At 32.7% G+C, this 19817-nt stretch overlaps 1 protein-coding gene across 4 annotated transcripts in view; it reads left to right on the top strand.

The window, feature by feature from the left end:
• The window catches only part of LOC105217621 (serine/threonine-protein kinase GL21140), a 51324-nt gene that overhangs the window by 19142 nt on the left and 12365 nt on the right, over positions 1–19817 (top strand). Inside the window, exons 3-4 of one of the 4 annotated variants that reach the window (XM_054228201.1) lie at positions 12608–12661; positions 15466–16147. The exons of 1 other annotated variant lie outside the window; for it this stretch is intronic. In XM_054228201.1, the coding sequence (XP_054084176.1) occupies positions 16083–16147 (65 nt within the window). In that variant the 5' untranslated portion in view covers positions 12608–12661; positions 15466–16082. The remainder of the gene's footprint in view (positions 1–12607; positions 12662–15465; positions 16148–19817) is intronic. 2 more of the 4 variants (XM_029043640.2, XM_054228202.1) reach the window with 2 other exon arrangements.

Raw genomic sequence — 19817 nt, 5'->3', positions numbered from 1 at the left:
TTGATAAAGTGGAAGTGAAGTTAAAATAATTCACTCCAATAATAACTGATTTAAAAATGTTTAAATTAATTTTAAACAAAAATTTAGGTGAACCTAACCTATAAAATAGAATAATTCAATAAGCTTGTGTTTTAAAGCGTCAAATACATTGTAACATAATTTATATTAACACTATTATTTTACTAATTCTTGAAAAAAAAATCCATGCAATGACAAATCTTGGAAATATTTTTAGGTAAGCAGTTTCTACAGCTTACTGTTTGCACTCGTGTTATTAGCAGTTAGTGAAATTTACGTAAATATGTGTGAAGACCTCTCAATTCATGCAGTATTCCAAAAATTAGCAAATAGGTGAAAATTCCGCTGACATTGTATTTACGTCAATAAAATAGCGCTAAATGTCTGAGGTGAAAAACATTTGCATAGTAAACATAAATTTATAATTTTTTTTTTCTTTTAAAAAGCAAGTTTGTCACACTAAGAAAATAACGGTCGCGACTACAGTGATTTCTACGAATCATATGATATATTGACAGTGACAGTTTTGCAGTTAGAAATTTTCCGGTTCAATTTTTTATCAATTTTACCAAAATTTTTTAAAAATACTTCAGAACTCACATTTTAACGATATAATTGGGAAAAAATGGGAAATTAAACACTACAATATCTTTTGCTAATCTTGTTTTAGACTTTTCTCACAGTCAAATTAATTTGATACATTAGATTATAATTGAGAAACCAATCTTTGCCATTCGCACTGCCGGCTACTCGATTAACGATCAGCAATTATACATTTTTGTTTTTGCTGTTTAAAAGAAGTTGATAAGTTGCATCAGCTGATCGTTTTTATATGAATAACCATTATTTCCAGCAGCGATATCTACCGTCGAGTTACAATACTGATATTTTATCAATAAATACAGCCAAATTTTCAGCGTGGTCAACAACCAGCACAGTTTCATTAAATTTATAACTCGATTTGTATTAGTGATGAGCGATATTGCTATTTTTGAATCAATTTCAGTGATTGCTACTTTTAAATCACAGTGATTTTTTATTGCTATTGCGATTGCGATTTTATTGCTATTGCGATCACAACAAAAAAAACGAATTTATGAGAATTTGTACTCCATTTTTTTTTTTTAATTTTTTACATATACATTTTTAACAATATCCAAAATTTACCTGCTTTTGTAATCACTATTAACTAATTAATACATTTTGGGTACATTTAACTGCTTTTGTAATCACCGTATCCAAAATTATCGAAATCACAACTAAAATTTCTACTGTGACCACTGAACAGTGATTGCTACTTTCGAACTGATATTGTTACTGAACAGTGATTGCTACTTTCGAACTGATATTGTTACTAAACAGTGATTGCTCCTTTCGAACTGATACTGGTACTGAACAGTGATTGCTACTTTCGAACTGATATTGTTACAGTGATCGAATTAGAATCACTGAACTGCTATTGCTACAGTCATCGAACTAGAATTATTGAACTGTTATTGCTATAGTGATCGAATTAGAATTACTGAACTGCTATTGCTACAGTGATCGAATTAGAATTATTGAACTGTTATTGCTATAGTGATCGAATTAGAATTACTGAACACCTATATGTACTGTGATCGAACAAAAGCACTGAACTTCTCTATAGCTACTGTGATCGAACTCAAATTATTTAAATCAAATCACCGGTAGTGAAATATCGCTCATCACTAATTTGTATCCGATTAAGAATTAAGGAAAAAAAATAGATTTTTATTTTGTATTGTAAATCGATCTAAACCAGCGCTTTAATCGAGCAAAGGCCGGTTAATTGTTCAATTAACTACTGTGTGAAAATTTTATTAGGTCCAAATGGAAGCTTGAAAAGGGCTGCTTACTATCAAGCGCACTTGCAACCTCTATTTTCAACCAACCAACCAATCAGGGTTTCCACTTTATTCACTTTTCTAGCATTATTTTCTTGATAACTTCACTCACTTCCCATTAATGTTGACACGACAGCTCCCACTCAATTTATACTTGAGTTATTTGCATATCATTATCTGCTAGCTGTCAAAATGAATTGATGACTTGCTAATGTCCAGTTCAAGCCATAAAGATATAAAACGGCAAGTGCACATGTAAATATTGGCAACAGACGAAGTAAATTGTTTTATCAAATATTGCAAGTGTGTTAGGCGTATTAATTATCATATGCACTAAAAATAGCAAATTTTTAAAAATATTAAAACAAGTAGAGAGATGAATGTGCACAAAGTAAACGCATACAGAGTTGTGTTTCCCGTTTTATTATACTAAATTGTCGCTAAAAAGCATTGCAATTTACATGTGTCATGTGCAAATTCAAATGGAACGGCATTATTGAAAAAATAATTGTTATTTTGTTAAGCCTATTATTACTCTTTTAATAATATTTATTATTGTGATTTTCGTTTTTTATTGCCTGGAGAATGCTCAGCTCAGTGTCTCGCTTCTCCAGTGGGTAGTCAGTCGGCTAGTCAGTTTACTTTGTGCTTTGTGTGTTGGCAATTGAACTTGAGTTCGTTAACACTATACACTGTACACTGATTATTACAGCCATTTATAATACAAATATTGTAAGTAAATACGAGCGAATTCATTGTTAAATGCGGACTGCTTTGTGTCAATACGTTGGCTGTGCAAAGTATGACGCTTATACGAGTATCTACAAAGTAGGCGTCTCGCTTTCTTCGCTATATATGCTATTTTGTGATAATAAATATTGCTTATTTAGTCACTGTTTAAAAATACTTACAATCTTCTATTGAATTCATCATTTAGACGCTATCCCACAACCTTTTCTCATTCTCATGCATAGGATCTTAAAAAACGACTAATGCAAGCGCTACAAACGTGTTAATAAATTATTATTATTTATAGTAAGACGAAGATGGTACGGAAAGAGATAAGCATAAATTGATTTTAAATGCTGAGTCATGTTAAATTAACGTTGTAATTTTCGCTCAATTGCTTTATGAGTGTTTAGATGCAATTTAAAATGCATTCTCATGTATCCGAGTGAAAAACGAACACTTCAACTCGGCTATCTTTTTGCATATATTATAGGAAATTCTTCGGTTTCTTGAGTTTTTTGAGACCCTAAACTTGTCTAATTCATTATTCAAATTTTAAAGAAATCTATAAAAGTAGTTCATAAACAGTAAGCAACGAAGAGGCCTAAGACTTATAGAACTATGTCGACCGGACTTCGGATGCGACAGACTTTCGACAAGTACTGAACGCCCTTCACAGAAGAGCCATTAACACTTTCATCGTCTTCCTTCCCGTGAACTTGGTGTACTTGGAGATAAATCAGCACCTATTGTAGACACCGAGCTTAAGTTGCCTCGCGAAACTAAAGTGACTCTCACTCAATTTCGATCTGGATAATGTAGCAGCTTTAACTCCTATTCATTGGAGAGGTTTTTTTATGTGGTGGGTCCCAAACCCTACGCACAACCGCAGAAGCGGGCTTCGCCTCCTCACTTTAGCTCGCCTTCAAACGGATGTCTGTTGGCTACCCAGGGGATAGGGGAAGTCGTGAGCTGCTTGAGTCATATGTAAAAGAATCGTTCCTGGCCGCTCCCAAGTGAATGGCAATCAGAAACTTTCCTCACTTGCGTGAACTTCTACATATGACCCCATCCCCCAAGACGATGGAACGATGAGCCGTACGATTTATACGACGACATTGACATAGTTCAGCGAATAAAAAGACAGCGGCTTCGCTGGCTAGGTAATGTTGTCCGAATGGACGAAAACACTACAGCTCTGAAAGTGTTCGATGCAGTACCCGCTGGAGGAAGCCGCGGAAGAGGACGACCTCCACTCCGGTGGAAAGACCAAGTGCAAAGTGACCTGGCTTCACTTGGTGTTTCCAGTTTGTGCCAAAAAGGAAAAAAGGAGGAACGAGTGGCGCGCTCTGGTGGATTCGGCTATAATCGCTTAAGCGGTTTCTACGCCAAATATATATATATATATATATATATATATAAATTCCTATTCACCAGACTGAACCCCGACATACTCAATATATGTGCTGCATGCAAAGAGTTCCGCATGACAATAACCACCTATTTGCAATCCAAGTAAACCGCACTCATCCAACACTCCTTTTCCTTTGTTCAGACCCTATCGAAACAACTCATTTCCTGGACCTCCCGTTAGATGACAATTGATATAGGCTTGTCGATTCATTAGGTTACCGCTTCAACAAATACAACAAGATGCCTAGAAATTAAAATAAAATAGACTAAACTATGCGGCGTGTGAATTTATTACAGTTAATACAGAGCTGCAAATATGAATGCAAATTTAGACTATGGATTAAATTTTTAAACACAACCATGTACTCGTCCGCACACAAAAGAAACATCTTCCAACGCGCTTTCGGTTCTTCTATTCATCTCCAATCTACTGTTGCATTATCTCATATGATAAATCGCGTGCTCTGCATTACCACTGGATTTTGCCATGAGAAACGTTTTTGTTCTTAAAATATACACATAAGAATGCAAAACGTAAAACTAAAACACCATCAAAAACAAAAATAATAATGCCAGCACTTGTTTGCCAACGCACATTGCCAAGCGCCAACCAAAACAAAAAGAAATATGGTAAAAGCTAGGTTAGGTTACGGATAGTTTCGCACAAGTAACAATGGATGCTGCTGTGATGAGTGCTTCCTTGCGCGCTCAGCTGTGCATTATACATTGTTAGTTGCTAAATGCTTGAGTATTCTATATATACTGTCTACATATGTAGATATGTATGTGCTTGTAGCATGGCATTAAAACTATCGAAAGTATGTGAAAAGTTCAAGGATTTGCGCTCGTCATACATATCTAATGCAGACGTTTGTCACGCGATGCATGCGGAGTGAAAATGTGCTGTGGTAATTAAATAAAAAATTTCAACTTTTAGCTGTGTAAACGTATTATATACATTTATCCGTTGCGGTTTAAAAAAAATACACTTTTTTTCGAAACGTTGCCGTCATTAACAAAGACGTAATCGTCGCCTCTTAAATGACCTTGCGTGCCTTTCTGCTGTGTGTTATATACGTTTCTTTTTCTAAACCATTTACTACCTTTCACTTTGAACTTTTTGTGTGCGCCTTTTAGTGTGTTTGCATACGCATATCTAATATTAATATCAATAAATACTATAATCTTTGCTTGTCTGCAGCTTTTTCTATATTCTTAAATGGCTATGTTTTGTTTGCATTACTTTGCTTACGCTTTTCCGTAACTTTTTCTAACGTCGTTACTATACATGCAGACACGTCGTATGTCATTAGCGACATTGAAGCCCCCTACATATACTTTTTCTTACTAATACACTCTTTGTTAACACGTAATTACACACAGCTCATGCGCTAAACTCTTTGCACCATTTTGAATAATTAAGATTTAAGCATCATAGGTGAAGTGCGTACCTTTTAACTTACATATTTAGTTAATTAAGCTAACACACTTTTGTTTTGCTAGCACGAAAGCTACACGGTTCGTGGGTTAATTTTCGTAACTTAAGCATAAGTGCAGACCTGAAGACGCTAGTAATGTGGCTTGTCTAAAACCTTTGTGGGCATTTTCATTAATATTCATTCATCATTAATTCGTCAACATTTCGTAATAATATCTGCCTTATTTAGAAAGTTAATAAGGTCATTTTAGTAAAGAGAGAGAGATAGAGAGTTCGAGAAAGAGAGAGTGTGAAATATTTGGTATATAAAATATGTATATATATCGAGTTTTATTACAGTTTCCGATCGTCTGACGTATTGCTTGTCGAGGAAAAATTTTTCTGCTTTAAAAATATATTTAAAACCGCGATCAGCTAAGCCATGAGTCATCTACTAGGCTACTGCGGTCGCCGCTTGACTTTAGCTCTGCAGTTTTAATGGCGTCTATGTGACTATTGGTTTATTATATGTAAATCGAATGATCACAAAGCATTAACCACTATTAAACTACATTCTCAATATATTCAGCTTTTTTTTCCATGTTTTTAATGTACATTAAATTATGCATTTCTATAGTATAAATGTAAGCACGCTCTTAAACCTTTAGCTCGGTATTTATTGGCTCATAAGGTTTTTATTCCGATCGAAGTTCACAATTAATTTTTAATCGTTTTTAATTGATGCCATGTACCATTATTTATTGTGATCGCTTTCTATTGAGCAGATTTCAACTACAGTAGGTTATAGAAAATTGGAGACATATGCGCTATAATATATTTCTAGCACAGTTCGCATCCCAGAAAAGTGAACTCTTAACATTTTTCCCAACATGTTTTTTATACTCTCGCAACAAAGTTGCTAAAGAGAGTATTATAGTTTTGTTCACATAACGGTTGTTTGTAACACCCAAAACTAAACGAGATTGATGTCTGTCTGTCCGTCCGTCTGTGCAAGCTGTAACTTGAGTAAAAATTAAGATATCTTGATGAAATTCTCAGGAGTCGTTTTTTCAGGCATTTCCTTATATAGTCCAAAAATGGAGGATATCGGATTATAACCACGCCCACCTCCCATACAAAGGTTATGTTGAAAACAACTAAAAATGCTTTAATTCAGTAACGGAAAACACCGAAATCGGACCACAGGTTTTCAAGGCCCCATATATCGAACATGAGGAACTCTGTGCTTCTAACCTAACGTTAGGGTTTCCAACTTTCACGAATATGTGGGTCAAATTGTGTATTATATAATTTTAAATAAATAAATTGCGAGAGTATAAAATGTTCGGTCACAACCGAACTTAGCCCTTCCGCACTTGTTTAGAAGAAGCTTTGTACATGATACTTTTATTTTTACTAAAGGAAAAATATTGTTTTGCATTTATTTTTTAAAGTTTATGTTGATTATGTTAAATGTTGGCCGCGGCTACGTCCATCCGTTGTGTCCAATTTTCAATACGTCGTTCGATAATTTCGACTGGTAACTCACGAATGACACGGGTGATGCTTTGCTCCAAGGCCTGAATCGAAGCGAGATTGTCCGCATAGGCGTGAAACTTTACATATCCCCACAGGAAAATGTGTAACGGTGTGATATCACATGATCTTGGTGGCTGAACAGAATTTGATTCGAAAACATCGGATTTTCTTGGAAAATTTCAAGAGCCTAAAGGTCGTTTGAGAAGGTCGAGCGGGTTCAATTCTTGTACAAGCTGTATTTTGTACGCTTTCAATTTGAGATCTCGAGGTAAAATACTATAAGTCGTTCCACACGTGCTGGACGTGGTCTATTCAATCGAATATTATCTTGAATCCTGGGTCTCAAGATATGTTGCGAATAGTACGCTCAGTAGGCCGATTATGTAGCATGTTGCGACATAAATTTTTGTAATAAAGTTGAACAATTTGTAAACGTTGTTCAGGCATAAGTCTTTTCATGATAAAATGCCAAATAAGCTGAACAAAAATAACATGACAGCTTGACACGACTCATGCGTGTTCTGTCAAAAAAACTATTAAAAAAAGTACCTCTACTTGTATCTCCGGATAGTGTCAGTCCTGGAACTTTCAGCAATTTATTTTATTCGATGTTTCCTCGGGAAATCGTTGCTATTTATTGTTATTTAAAAATAATAAACTGCATTTCATTTATGAAACTCAAATAGATGAATTTTTATGACCACTACTGTATTTATTTATCATATCTTAAGATTAAAATTTATCGTTTTAATCTTGAGGATATAGTCAACCATTATAAAGCCAATATAAATGCGTAATAATAATAAAAATCAAGAAAATACAATATTTTCAATAAAACTACCACGACATGCGCAATAAAAAGCTCAATCGCCGGTTTTTATATGCTAGCTATAAAATGATACTTCTTCGCTGTAAAATGAGGAAACGAGATAAAAGTATGAGCAGAATAATAAGAATTAATTTGAAGAAGAACCTATTTTTATTCAAGTATTGTGAATTTCTTGTCTCGAAAAGCACAAACAACCGTGGTTCATATCACAAAATCATTGCCATTTTTTTTTTTATAAAAACGTGTTTTTGCATAAATGCATTTAAACACGAATCTCCATTGGAACAAAATTTATGTAAAGAAAATAAGTAATTGTGCCACTGCCTGCGGTGTCGCTACTGAGGGTGCATGTGCATATTGGCGCTAACGGCTAAAATATAGTATAATATATACATATACTCTCATAGAATCAACGTTGCCGGCGTATATAACCACTAAAATTACTTGTTTAAAGCAGGCTTATACTTCCAGTCGCATGTATTTAAAGGCCAACTTCACAATGCCGGTGACAACAGTATAAGCACAATTTATGTAGGAAATAAATGTCTTACCACTCAGTGGCATTTGTCATGGCACATGAAGAACAATAACAACAACTAAACAATGAAGTTGTGATCATCAGACGTCTTTTGCACTTGAAAGTCATACTCATATTGCAATGTGGCGGCTATTAGGGTGATGGAATTTTTTAATTTTTTAAATGTCGATTTTTTTTTAATTTTGAAAATTGTATTTAAGTGATTATATTAATATTTTAATTAATAAATAAATATATAAAATAAATTATTTAAACTTATAAAATGATTAATAACAAATTTGCATCAGCAACAAATATTGTACCTTAAGCTTTCGCAAACAAAAAAAAAAATATTAAAAGATGCCGATGCTGAGTTTTTTGTACGATACAGGTCGAACTCTACTAATTTGATTAACAAATTAAATAATTTCTTCTTCTTTACTGGCTTAGGCATCGTTTAAGGAGCCGTAAATCTTCCGCAAAACCTTTCTCTCGAAAACTCCTAGTGCTGTCTCATCGGATGATGACATCGTCTACGCTTCTGCATCATAAAGTAGGACGGGAATAATAAGGGACTTGTAGAGTTTGGTTTTTGTTCGTCGATAGAAGACATTACTTTTCAATTGCCTTCTCAGTCCAAAGTAGCACCTGTTGGCAAGAGTGATTCTGCGTTAGATTTCGATACTGACGTTGTTGGTGATGTTAACGCTGGTTCCCAATTAGATGAAACTATCAACGACTTCAAAAGTATGACGTGGGAGCCAAGGCGCGAATGCGTTGACTGTTTGTGTGATGACAGGAGATATTTCGTCTTGTCCTCGTTTACCACCAGACCAATTCGCTTCGCTTCCTTATCCAGTCGGGGAAAAAGCAGAAATATTACTTTGCAAAACCAAAAAAAGATAAAGAATATTCGTTTGAAAAATTGCAACTGATCACCCTAATATGAACTCGTGGAATTTAGTACTGAAATTTAGTCTTCGTGTAAAGAAAGGTGAATAGCTAATGCGAAAGCCTAATCATGACATTTGTGTGCCGTGGTATTGAAAATGTCTTCCGGGCATTACTGTAGACTGTTACGCCAACGGCCAACCAGCTAGCAGGCGAACCAACCAAGCGAAGTAAAGCATTTCAGCTAATGTAACCTGCATGCGGCTTGAGGCATACATACCTATCTACAGTTCACCCACACGGTGAGTGCGCAGCGACACACTCTAGATTACGGTGCAATATTCAACCACCCGCGTTATAACAATTTTCCATACACTCGTAATGCATTATTCCACTTTCTTAAGCTTGCGTTGTAAAATTGGTGAAATGCTCGTATGCAAAGACATTTTACATATATAGTATAGTAATATGCATACCCACGTAAATATTCGCATAGGTATTTGCTCCCTTATCGAAAATTAATCAACGGTGTATTTACAGCCGCATTGCGGCTTAGAAACTAAATCGTATGCGAAAGCTTTGCATTCTTTCTTGCCATGCGCACACATCTATTAGTTCGCCGGTTTGTCTGTTTACCTGTATTTGTTGTTGGCACTGTTTTTTTTTTTGATTTGTTTATTGTTTATTTATTTCGTTTGCTTCACCTTGATTATGTATCTCATGCCTTTTTAAAGTATCGCTTTTTTTGTATCCGCGTTTTCATTACCGCCGGCATGCGTTGTGATTGTGCGCTCAATGGAACAATGATTTTTATATGTCACAGGCAAAGTGAAAAGCAAAAAGCGCGATATATCAGCGAAGTAAAGGCAATTGTGTAGAAATCGTTAGTTAATCAGTTAAGCCAGAAGCACTTTTTGCAGTAAAAGTAAATGTGCCAAGACTTGTGATACATATTTATTTTGCATTTCTTTATTATTGTTTGTTGCCAATTAAAATATTGATTAATCAGTTGCAGTCAAAGTTCATTTCTTCACTGCACGCGATGTGGTGGACATTTGTATCTTTTGCATGACTTGCATTTTCGGCTTCGTTGAGTTATTAAATTTAATTAAATGCAAGTTCTAGGAAATATTCCATTATTTTACGAATCAAGCGAAGATATGCTTGAAAATAAAGACGCAATGGTGTATATAAGATCAGGCGATGTATTAGTATAATATATATGTATATATAATAAATATTAAATCTGTCCACTGCTTTCAATAGAATCCGTGAATATTTTACTGATTTACTGATTTTACTGACAGCGTCTAAAAAACAGTGGAACTTCTCTAATTCGAATCACCATAATTCACAAAAAAACTTCGAGTTATAGAATTTTCATTAAAACATATAATTTGTCAAAAAACTGAAAAATATAGATTTATAGCCAGTTTTAATTATTTACTTCGCAAAAAGTTTTATATTCATACGTTAAATCATATATTATGTAATTTTTTTGGTTGCAGTTTGCTATTGTTTGGCTCTTGACGTCTGTATCCTATGCCTTTGTTATATGATTTTTGCAATGCTTAAATGTAAAATCATATTTTTTGTTCGCCTCCATATGATATATAGGGAATCTGTTAAAATTTTGCCGCGATAGTAAAATTTTAATTTTTGTATTATGTCCTTACTAAAAAGTTCGATTTATGGAAGGAAATTTGTATGAAAGTTGCCTTCTATTGCCACTTCAGAATTTCGAGTTATGGAGAACTTCGAATTATAGAAATTCGAGTTAGGGAAGGAAATTTGTATGAAATTTGGCTTCTGAACGCTATTGTCAATTCAAGTGTTCGAGTTATGGAGATCTTTGGAAGTTCCACTGTATATAAAACTAATCCTCAAATCATAACTAAAATAAATTTTACATATTTAGAATTTAAACATACGAGAGTGGTACGATTTGTAGGAATGGTCACTATATGAAGAAAACTACTATCGTGTAGGGTTGGGTCATTCTAGAAGGCTACTGTCAACATTTTAGCCGAATCAGACTTCAAGTTTTGCTGTGAGGAATGCTGCCGAGTTGACTGTCCTTGGCTGGATAAAAATTCGTGTCCATCAAGGTTACGAAGACCCGACTGTCGTTGCAACGGCGGTGACTCTTCTCCTTGATCGGAGATCGTCAAAAAATGGTTTAACAGGTTTAAACGTGGTCGGAGGTCGGTTTTTGATGAGCCAAGCGCTCCTGACGAAATTCCACGATGATCTGTATTCGTCAAATACAGTTATTTTTGATTTCAAACAATTAAAAAGTCTCGTCGGGCATAAATTTGAGTCAAAGTAAGAGGTTATCGCCGTCACCAAGGACCTCTTCGCAAACAGCTATCAAACATTTTTGAGACATGTTAAAGAAGAAGAATAAAGTGGATTTTCGAATTTTCTGAAATTTGTGAATTTGAAGAAACAATTTTATGCAAATCCATAACTTAATAATTTGAAGTTATACTAATGTTTAACGCGCTCATTTTCAACTCACATAATTTACGCTGAAAATTTTAATTAATTTTGTTATTGTAAACTACAAAATTGAGAGCAACACTTTCTCTCTTCTATAAATCTATAGTGTAACTTTATAACTATCGTAAGCAATGTAATAAACATAAGTGTGTTAGCACAGTCAGTATTTTGCTGAAGTCAGCGCGAACTTTGGCATTTCATGAAATGCACAACGAAATTGCAGTAGCAACAGCAGTCACGCCAAAAACAAAACGCTTTCCGCTTGTGACGAATACCCAAACATACTCTAGACATTCGAAAATTCTCATTTCAATGATTATAGTCACACACACACAGTAAGCTGCACTCGAGACATTACGACAGACATATTTTAAGTTTCCCACATTTTCATAGCCACTGAAGGTTATTTGCCGCATAGCGACACTTGCTGTTTCCGTCAAGTGCTGGCTTCTTCGAGCACCCACTCGTTCATTCGATTTTGTCATCTTGCAGTTTATTGATGTTGTAACTGTTTATGGTATGGTGGGTGTGGATATTTAGGTGTGGCATTGCCAAAATTTATTCAATTCAACCTGCATAATTCTTTTAATGATACATACAAATTTGGAATAATTCAATTTTCAAGCAGACATTTAAAAATAGTGTTCGAAAACAAGTTGTGAATTTTTAATAGTAATTTTTTTGCTTTGTTTACAATTGCTGTTATTGCCTTTTTCCATTCGCAAACTGGTATCTGGTAATGTAATTTTTATGACAAATAAATAATTATTATTACATGTATCGTGTATATTAGTTAAATTTTAAGCGTTCGCTATTCTTAAATATTTTACTTTATGTTTTGATAATGAAATGTTTAAAAATAATTATTTATGTTCTTCTCTTTCCAGGTAAATTGGATAATAAAAGCTTACAAACAGTGCATATCATTGTTAAAACGTAAGGTAAATTGTAAAACAACTCGATTTAGATAAAAACACTTGAGGTGTGTAATCAGTAAGATCAATGACTTCTCTTTACATAATTATGCTATATAATATACATATCTGTACGTATACATTTTCCGATTTCGATCGGATATTATTCCATCACGTATTTATATTTTGTGAAAAACATTATCTTGGGATACAAAGCCTACTCCAACATAACTCTAACACAGAAAAACCATTTGTTAGTCGAGAGGTTGGACTTGGAAGCAGTAGATTGTTATAAGGTCATTATAATATGAGTATCCTAATATACTCTACAGGGAATTTTAGTGTTTTTTTTAGTTACTGACGATAATAAAGTTCTATTAAGGTATAGTTCCTTAAAAAGGTGGTCATTCCATGTAATGAATTCAGAAAATTTATTATTTTTTGATCATAAATTGCTATCTAGAATACGGTAATAAAGTGATTTTTAGAAATTCGAAGTCGTTTTAAAGATACAGCAGTTAGAAGAAGGAGCTGTTCAAAGCGCCTCCATCCATTGGGTTTTACCCAATGACTTGAAATTTGTTGGATGCACACGGCATATACATATATCAAACAAACCTTCCCAAAACAAATCGTAATGTTTTTGTCTACCAAAAGTCGAATTTTTGATATATTCACTAATATTTTTTGATTCCGATAAGTCAATCATCGTAGAATTCTAAACAATCTCTATAAAACAAGCACATGGGATGACCCTTAAGGTATAAACTGAAAACACTAATCGCAGTGACCTGTTGAGATCACCACAATAAAAACTTTAATATTCAATTTACAAGCGTCCATGTTGGTCCATTGGTGCTTCAAAGCTACTCTGAATTGGAGAACAATACAAATTCAAATCCTAAACAGTACTTTAATCTACAGTTCTGGTTAGTTTTGCTAACTGTTTTCAAAATCAACCCTGTCGTTTTCTATTTTCTATATATCTTATTTCAAAAAAGATTATGAATCGTGTGTTGCATAAAGAAGTGAAAAAAGTATTGATTATACTTCAAAGCATTAATTTGATAAAAGTAAGATAATTAATCTTAAATCGTGAAAGTTTTTTTCCGATTTAAATAAAATTATTCACTGAAAATAGGAAATCGTTTCAAATCAATGAGAAATGTTCGCCAATTAGTTGAAATTAACAAACAAAACTAATTCAATTCATATTTTCTTCAGCTTATGTCTCTTACTAGTAAGAACTAGCAATAAAAACCATTTCCTTAATTATTTTAACATCTTCGCTACAGCTCCAACAGCTATGTCTTTGCTTCAATCAGTCTTAGTTCTTGACTTTGAAACAATACTACAATAATATCGAGTCATTCATCTGCATATCATTTGTATGTAAATTTTTGAATAAGTCGACAGCAATTCCAACTGTTCTTTGTGCTACTTTCACATGGCACACAATATACCATAAACTTTAACAAACACAAACTTGTATATTATATATTTATGTCTATACATGTATGTATTTATATATGTACATGCCTTCGTGACAACATTCTGACATTCTTGCGTTCAATTTAAAAGCGTCAGCAGCCAATTCTTGTCGTGCCCTTAACAAGCAAAAGTTCAACTATGACGTTGCCAAATTTCTTTACACTTTCTCTCAGTGCTCACTTTGTATTACTTTCTAGTAATACTTGTCCATTAAGTGTCACACATGAAACTTTTCGCTGTTTTACTCTTATCGATTTGTTGCAAGTAATAGTGGACACTTTCATGCTAACGTTGCGTGTTTTTGTATATTATATACAGTTCTATTATATGTACCGTATATAATTTCAGTACTTTGGTTTTAGATTTTATCGTGGTTACTTCATATTTTCATTTATAATTTCAAATCAAATTCTAACATGAGTTTCGAGGTGTGTTTCTTCAACCATTTTGTTGTAAATAATCGTAATAATGTAAAGGCTAATCATGTGGTTGTAAGAAATCGTGTTTTGAGGTCGTAAAATGCTGAGTGATTTGCTTGTAATACTCATGTTTCATAATTTTTATGCAAGTAGTATGTAATATATTTTTATAGAAAACAAAAAATATTCATAGAATACACTGCCAGCCGAATACAATAAAAACAATGAATTCGTCTTTTGTTGTGGATAAAGCTGTTGTTTTTTTTTGATAGAACTACTGCAAAGATACTTCACGACCTAATTGTTCGATAATTCGTTATAAGTCTCATAAGCTTTTTTAAGTCAGAATTATTAAATATTAACAGAAATCAACAAATGGCATTTGAATCATTACCTAAAAACATACATTTTTTGTATTAATCGTAACCTAGTGCGCTAGTAGATCATAAACCACAACTTTGGTTATATCTTATCTTTTCCAGTGATTTCAAGGCATGATTTAATGTAATAAAAGCATTACATCAAAGCTATTGAACTGTAGCGAACCTTTGCAAAATCACGTATTCGGATTTATCATGAAATACACATTTGAAAATATTCGGAAGAAATATATGAATATAATAATTTGCGCGTTTATGAATAAATGCAGAGTTTGACGAAGGGCAATTTCATGGAAACGAGTGAATGTTGGATTTAAAATATTCACTTCATTACAGGCATACAGAATTAAAAAAAATAAAAAACTTATTATTAAACATAGGACCCAATATCTCTCATATGAGTTATTTCCTCACATACCATTGATCAGTTTTATAACGACGATATTTCGATTCATTATTTACACAACGCAAACAGAAACATACACTCCTTTCTTACATTCGCTTATTTTTGTTGTACTAAATCATTTACTCGATTTTCCAGCGCCACAACGACCACTACCATTTCCATTTCCATTTCCCTTTCAATTGGGTATCATGAATAAATAACTCCATGCAAAAATCAATATGAAATGCGAAACGTGTGTGTGCAAGTATAAGTAAATAAAGCAATAAAAATAAAAGTCAAACTGACACTGAAATGTCACAAGTTCAAGCCGTTTTAACAATCCCTCAACGCTGCTTTGATTGAAGACGATTAAGTAACAAAGTGCGATACCCCATCCCAAAGCAAAAAAAACTAAAAAAAAAACAACGAATAATAAAGAAATCGAAATCTACAAATAAGTTCACCGCTCATATAAAAAGTGCTCTGTGTTGTTGCAAATTGACAATCCAATACCAACAAAATATAGTGCATATAGCAAATACAAATAATGTAAGCCCTTGCGATTATCTGTGTGATAAATAGTTTACCAAAGAAGTGCAGAAGTAATCATACAATTCGTCTTGGCTGGCAATCAGTGAAGTGTTCATATAAGCCGGTCAAGTAGCAGTGCCCTTGAGGTGCACATAAAGCTATATAAAGCAACAACGAGTTTGCCTTAAAGTCATCAATCAATTTCTGCTAAAAGTAATTCTTCGTTTAACCAGTACTAGAAAATGCGTTATCGCAAATATAGAAAATATAGTTGGAACTCAGATGATCCTATCGTACCGCTGACAAGGTAATTGCGGTTAATTTGATTGCGTTGCTATTACCAGAATGCTTTAATAACTTTAATAAGAGTAGCTGGGGTACAATGTTGTTGGTAGAGAGCAAATACTTAGATAATTTTAAATGTAGTTCTAACAGTTTACTATATTTAGTTGATTATAATAAATATTTTGTATTTTCTGTAGCAAATATTTATTTTTATTAAGTTCTTTATTTCGTTGTATTTAATTTTATTTTTATTTGCAATATTAAAAATAGTCTAGATTTCTATAAATAGTAATTGAAATCTTCAGACCCACGAATTTAAATTGAAAATCTGCACAGTATGACAAAACTGAGTTTAAACTGTGCAAATTTAGTAATTTAACTGAGTGATTTTAGTAACCTCAACACAAACTATTTGGTGCTCTCGTTCGTACTGAGAATTTTTATAGAGATTTAAGCAGTAGAAACGAAGTTATAGCATCTTGCTTGCTATACTAGACAAACGTGTACTTGAAACTGTAAGCGCGATTATCTCGAAATCATGTTTTTCAGAAAACGTCGTTGCGGTGACTTGGATTGCCGAAAGAGTTTTCAACCGATTTTAATTTTTTTTTTTTCAAATTGTTTATAATTTATTTGCCGTGTCCTTTCATTTTTTCGTTTAAACATTTCATCAGATGAAAAAATTGTCATATTTGAAGAACATTTTGGTATCTTACGATTTTTTTGAGTTTTTTGAATATAAATCTAAACTTTATCATCTTTGAGGAACATTTTGGTATCTTACGATTTTTTTGAGTCACTACATTTTATAATTTTTTTTTTTCCAATTTATTGTATAGAATTTTATTCACTGAATTCAGTTTCTTCTCACAATGTGCATACTCGCATGCCAACAAACACCTGATTCCGTTCAACAACACAACATATAGTTTTCATATAATACACTTTTCTATTGAATATGCCACAGTCATTTATGTGGCATGCCGCCATATGTATGCCACACGCGCCATATGCGTACATACCACTATGCGTATATGTGTATGAAAATTGTGTGTGTTGGAAGAAAACTAAAATAGGTCAAATAAGAAGAACTATTTCAATATTCCTCTAGTCTAAAGAGAAAATGCAACCAAACAAAAAATGTAGGAAATGCAGCATGACAGCGGAAAGCAAACATGTGCGTAATCATGGAAAACTGCGGGAAAAAGCTTTAGTCTAAATAATCAGATCGCCATGAAAGTGATATGAAACAACTGTGTTTTCAAGAAGCGCTAAGTTCTGAATAGCACTGCAGGAAGTAATCTTTTTTAGGGAAATGAATGTGTATGTGTGGTATGTACATTTGAATATTTAACAAATTGAGATGGTTGTGTACTTGAGTACCTAACCTAAAAACGGAGGAAATAAAGTTGATTTCCTAAGCGGAATTTTTGTAATTGAAAATGCACTCCAGCTATTTCATATTAGCGAAATTTAATGCTATGTTTGTTATCCCATATTTTATATTCTCAAAGTTCTGTTTGTATCAAAAGACATAACCATATTTATTCATGGCAACTCATAATAATTAATTTTAACTGCCGCTCGATGGCTTATCTATCTATCCATCTTCACATAAACAAAAAAAAAAAAACAAAAGTTAAAAATCTGTTAAAGATTACTTTCCGAGATTAAGAAATTCTATAAATAGTTGAGACAACTGATATAACTAAATGGAAATAATTTAAATTAATCTTAGCAACCTATTCGAAACTCAAAGTTATAGTTTGTCTAAAATAATATATTTATCGGATTATTTACATGGAGTCAAATTATTTGATATAACTTAAGTAGATTTAAGCTGAATATGTATGTTAGTGGATATAACGACTTAAGTTTAACAGAATTTTAAATGTAGAAACGATTATCGGAAAAAAAAATTTTTAATTTGGAAAAAAAAAATATTTAGATAAAAAAGTTTAAAAATAAAAGAAAATTCATTTTTAATTCAAATATGGGCATTTCCGCCAGTAGGTCCACCACAGACATAATATTAAACATTATTAGAATTACAAAGTTTTTGGATATTCTCATAGGAAAATATTTAAATTTATTTATATTAAATTAATTTTAAATTAATTTTAAATTAATTCATAACCAATTACGAGATATACGAAAACCAAGTCGCATAGGAGCTACTTTTCTCATTTCGATTTTTCTACTGCATTTGTTTTTTCGTCAAAATTGTTAAAGAAACATATCATGTATTAATTTTTGCTTTGTGTAAAACCTTTATAAGGGTACAAAGAGCAAAATAAAATGCATAAGAAAGCATGCGATTGTAAATAACTGTAAGTTTTTGCTCTCTTATTATCCTATATTTTAATGTCCCGTGCGACATCAAAAAATAACACTTATTCCCACTGCATCGCAAATATAAGCATCAAGCTCGCCAAATTTTGGATAGAAACAGTAAATTTGTATTAAAACAAAAAAAAAAACCTTTTTCAAAAATCAGAAGATTTGTGGTTTTGGTAACTACTTAAAATTATTGGTCACGTGCGACATCGTAGGTGTGGAATTTAAAAATTGAAAATTATTTTTTGTCTTTTAAAATTTACTTAAGTATGTAAATAGATACATTTACATTAATTATTTACATATGAGCAAAACCGCACTTTAAATTCCACTGAAACAGCTATTCAAATAGATTTTGGCGAAAATTATAGGCTTACAAAACAAAATAAGAGTGCTCATTTTAACAAGGTTGTCAGGCGAAAATCGTTTGTTTTTAATAGTGACAAGTTAACTCATGGCATTATATTTTCTTGATAAATCTCTTAACTAAAATTAAGAAATCCTTTAGTTGCTTTTCTAAAATATTTATTTTTTTAAGGTAAATGCTCTCAGTTTAAAATCAAATTTATATTATCAAGCCTGGTTGATTTTTTTAAATAAATAAAATACTCTTCATTAGAATAGATTTTTTTTGCAAGGAGCCGTCGATGGACTGGAAACAGTTATCAAAAGGAAAGTCTAGCAGATAACGAAATCCAAAAATTTGTATACCCGAAGACAGCATTTTCTGAAAAAAACTGTATTTCACATTCATAATACTATTTTCATTTCATACTATATTTTTGTTGTGTTTTTCATTGGATGTTGGTTAAAATAAATAAATAAATACATTTACTACTACATTTACTATTATAACAACAAAATCAACATAAATATTATGATGGAAAAAAATGTCCCGTGCGACATGTCCCGTGCGAATGTGGTTAATAATTAATTAAAAAAAAACTTTAAATTAATTTTGGATGAAATTCATACCATCTTTAAAGGCCATCAATGCGCAACATTTTACAATCAAAAACATTTGAATATTGCCTCACAATTCGCTGAAATCGCCTTTTGAATCGTTGTCCTCAAAAACGACTTCCATTTTTTGTCCCGTGCGAATGCCTTGGTTTTTTGCAATTATCTTGAAAATGAAAACCGCTCCAAAATCATCCTTAACACTAAATGTAGAGCTAATGAAGGGCTATTAAAAAATCCTACTGTCAAAATTAAAAAACATTTTAGTTCATATTTTTTTTAGTTGAAAGGTGTACGATTGTCCCGTTCGACATGGCGGAAATGCCCATATACATTCGAATATCAATTTTTTGTTGCAAAATATGTATTCGAAAAACTAATTTTTCTCGGGTTCC

Source organism: Zeugodacus cucurbitae, chromosome 3, assembly GCF_028554725.1.
Source record: "Zeugodacus cucurbitae isolate PBARC_wt_2022May chromosome 3, idZeuCucr1.2, whole genome shotgun sequence".
Lineage (NCBI taxonomy): Eukaryota > Metazoa > Arthropoda > Insecta > Diptera > Tephritidae > Zeugodacus > Zeugodacus cucurbitae.
The sequence above is the reverse complement of the archived record's forward strand: the minus strand, read 5'-3'. Positions and strand labels throughout refer to the sequence as shown.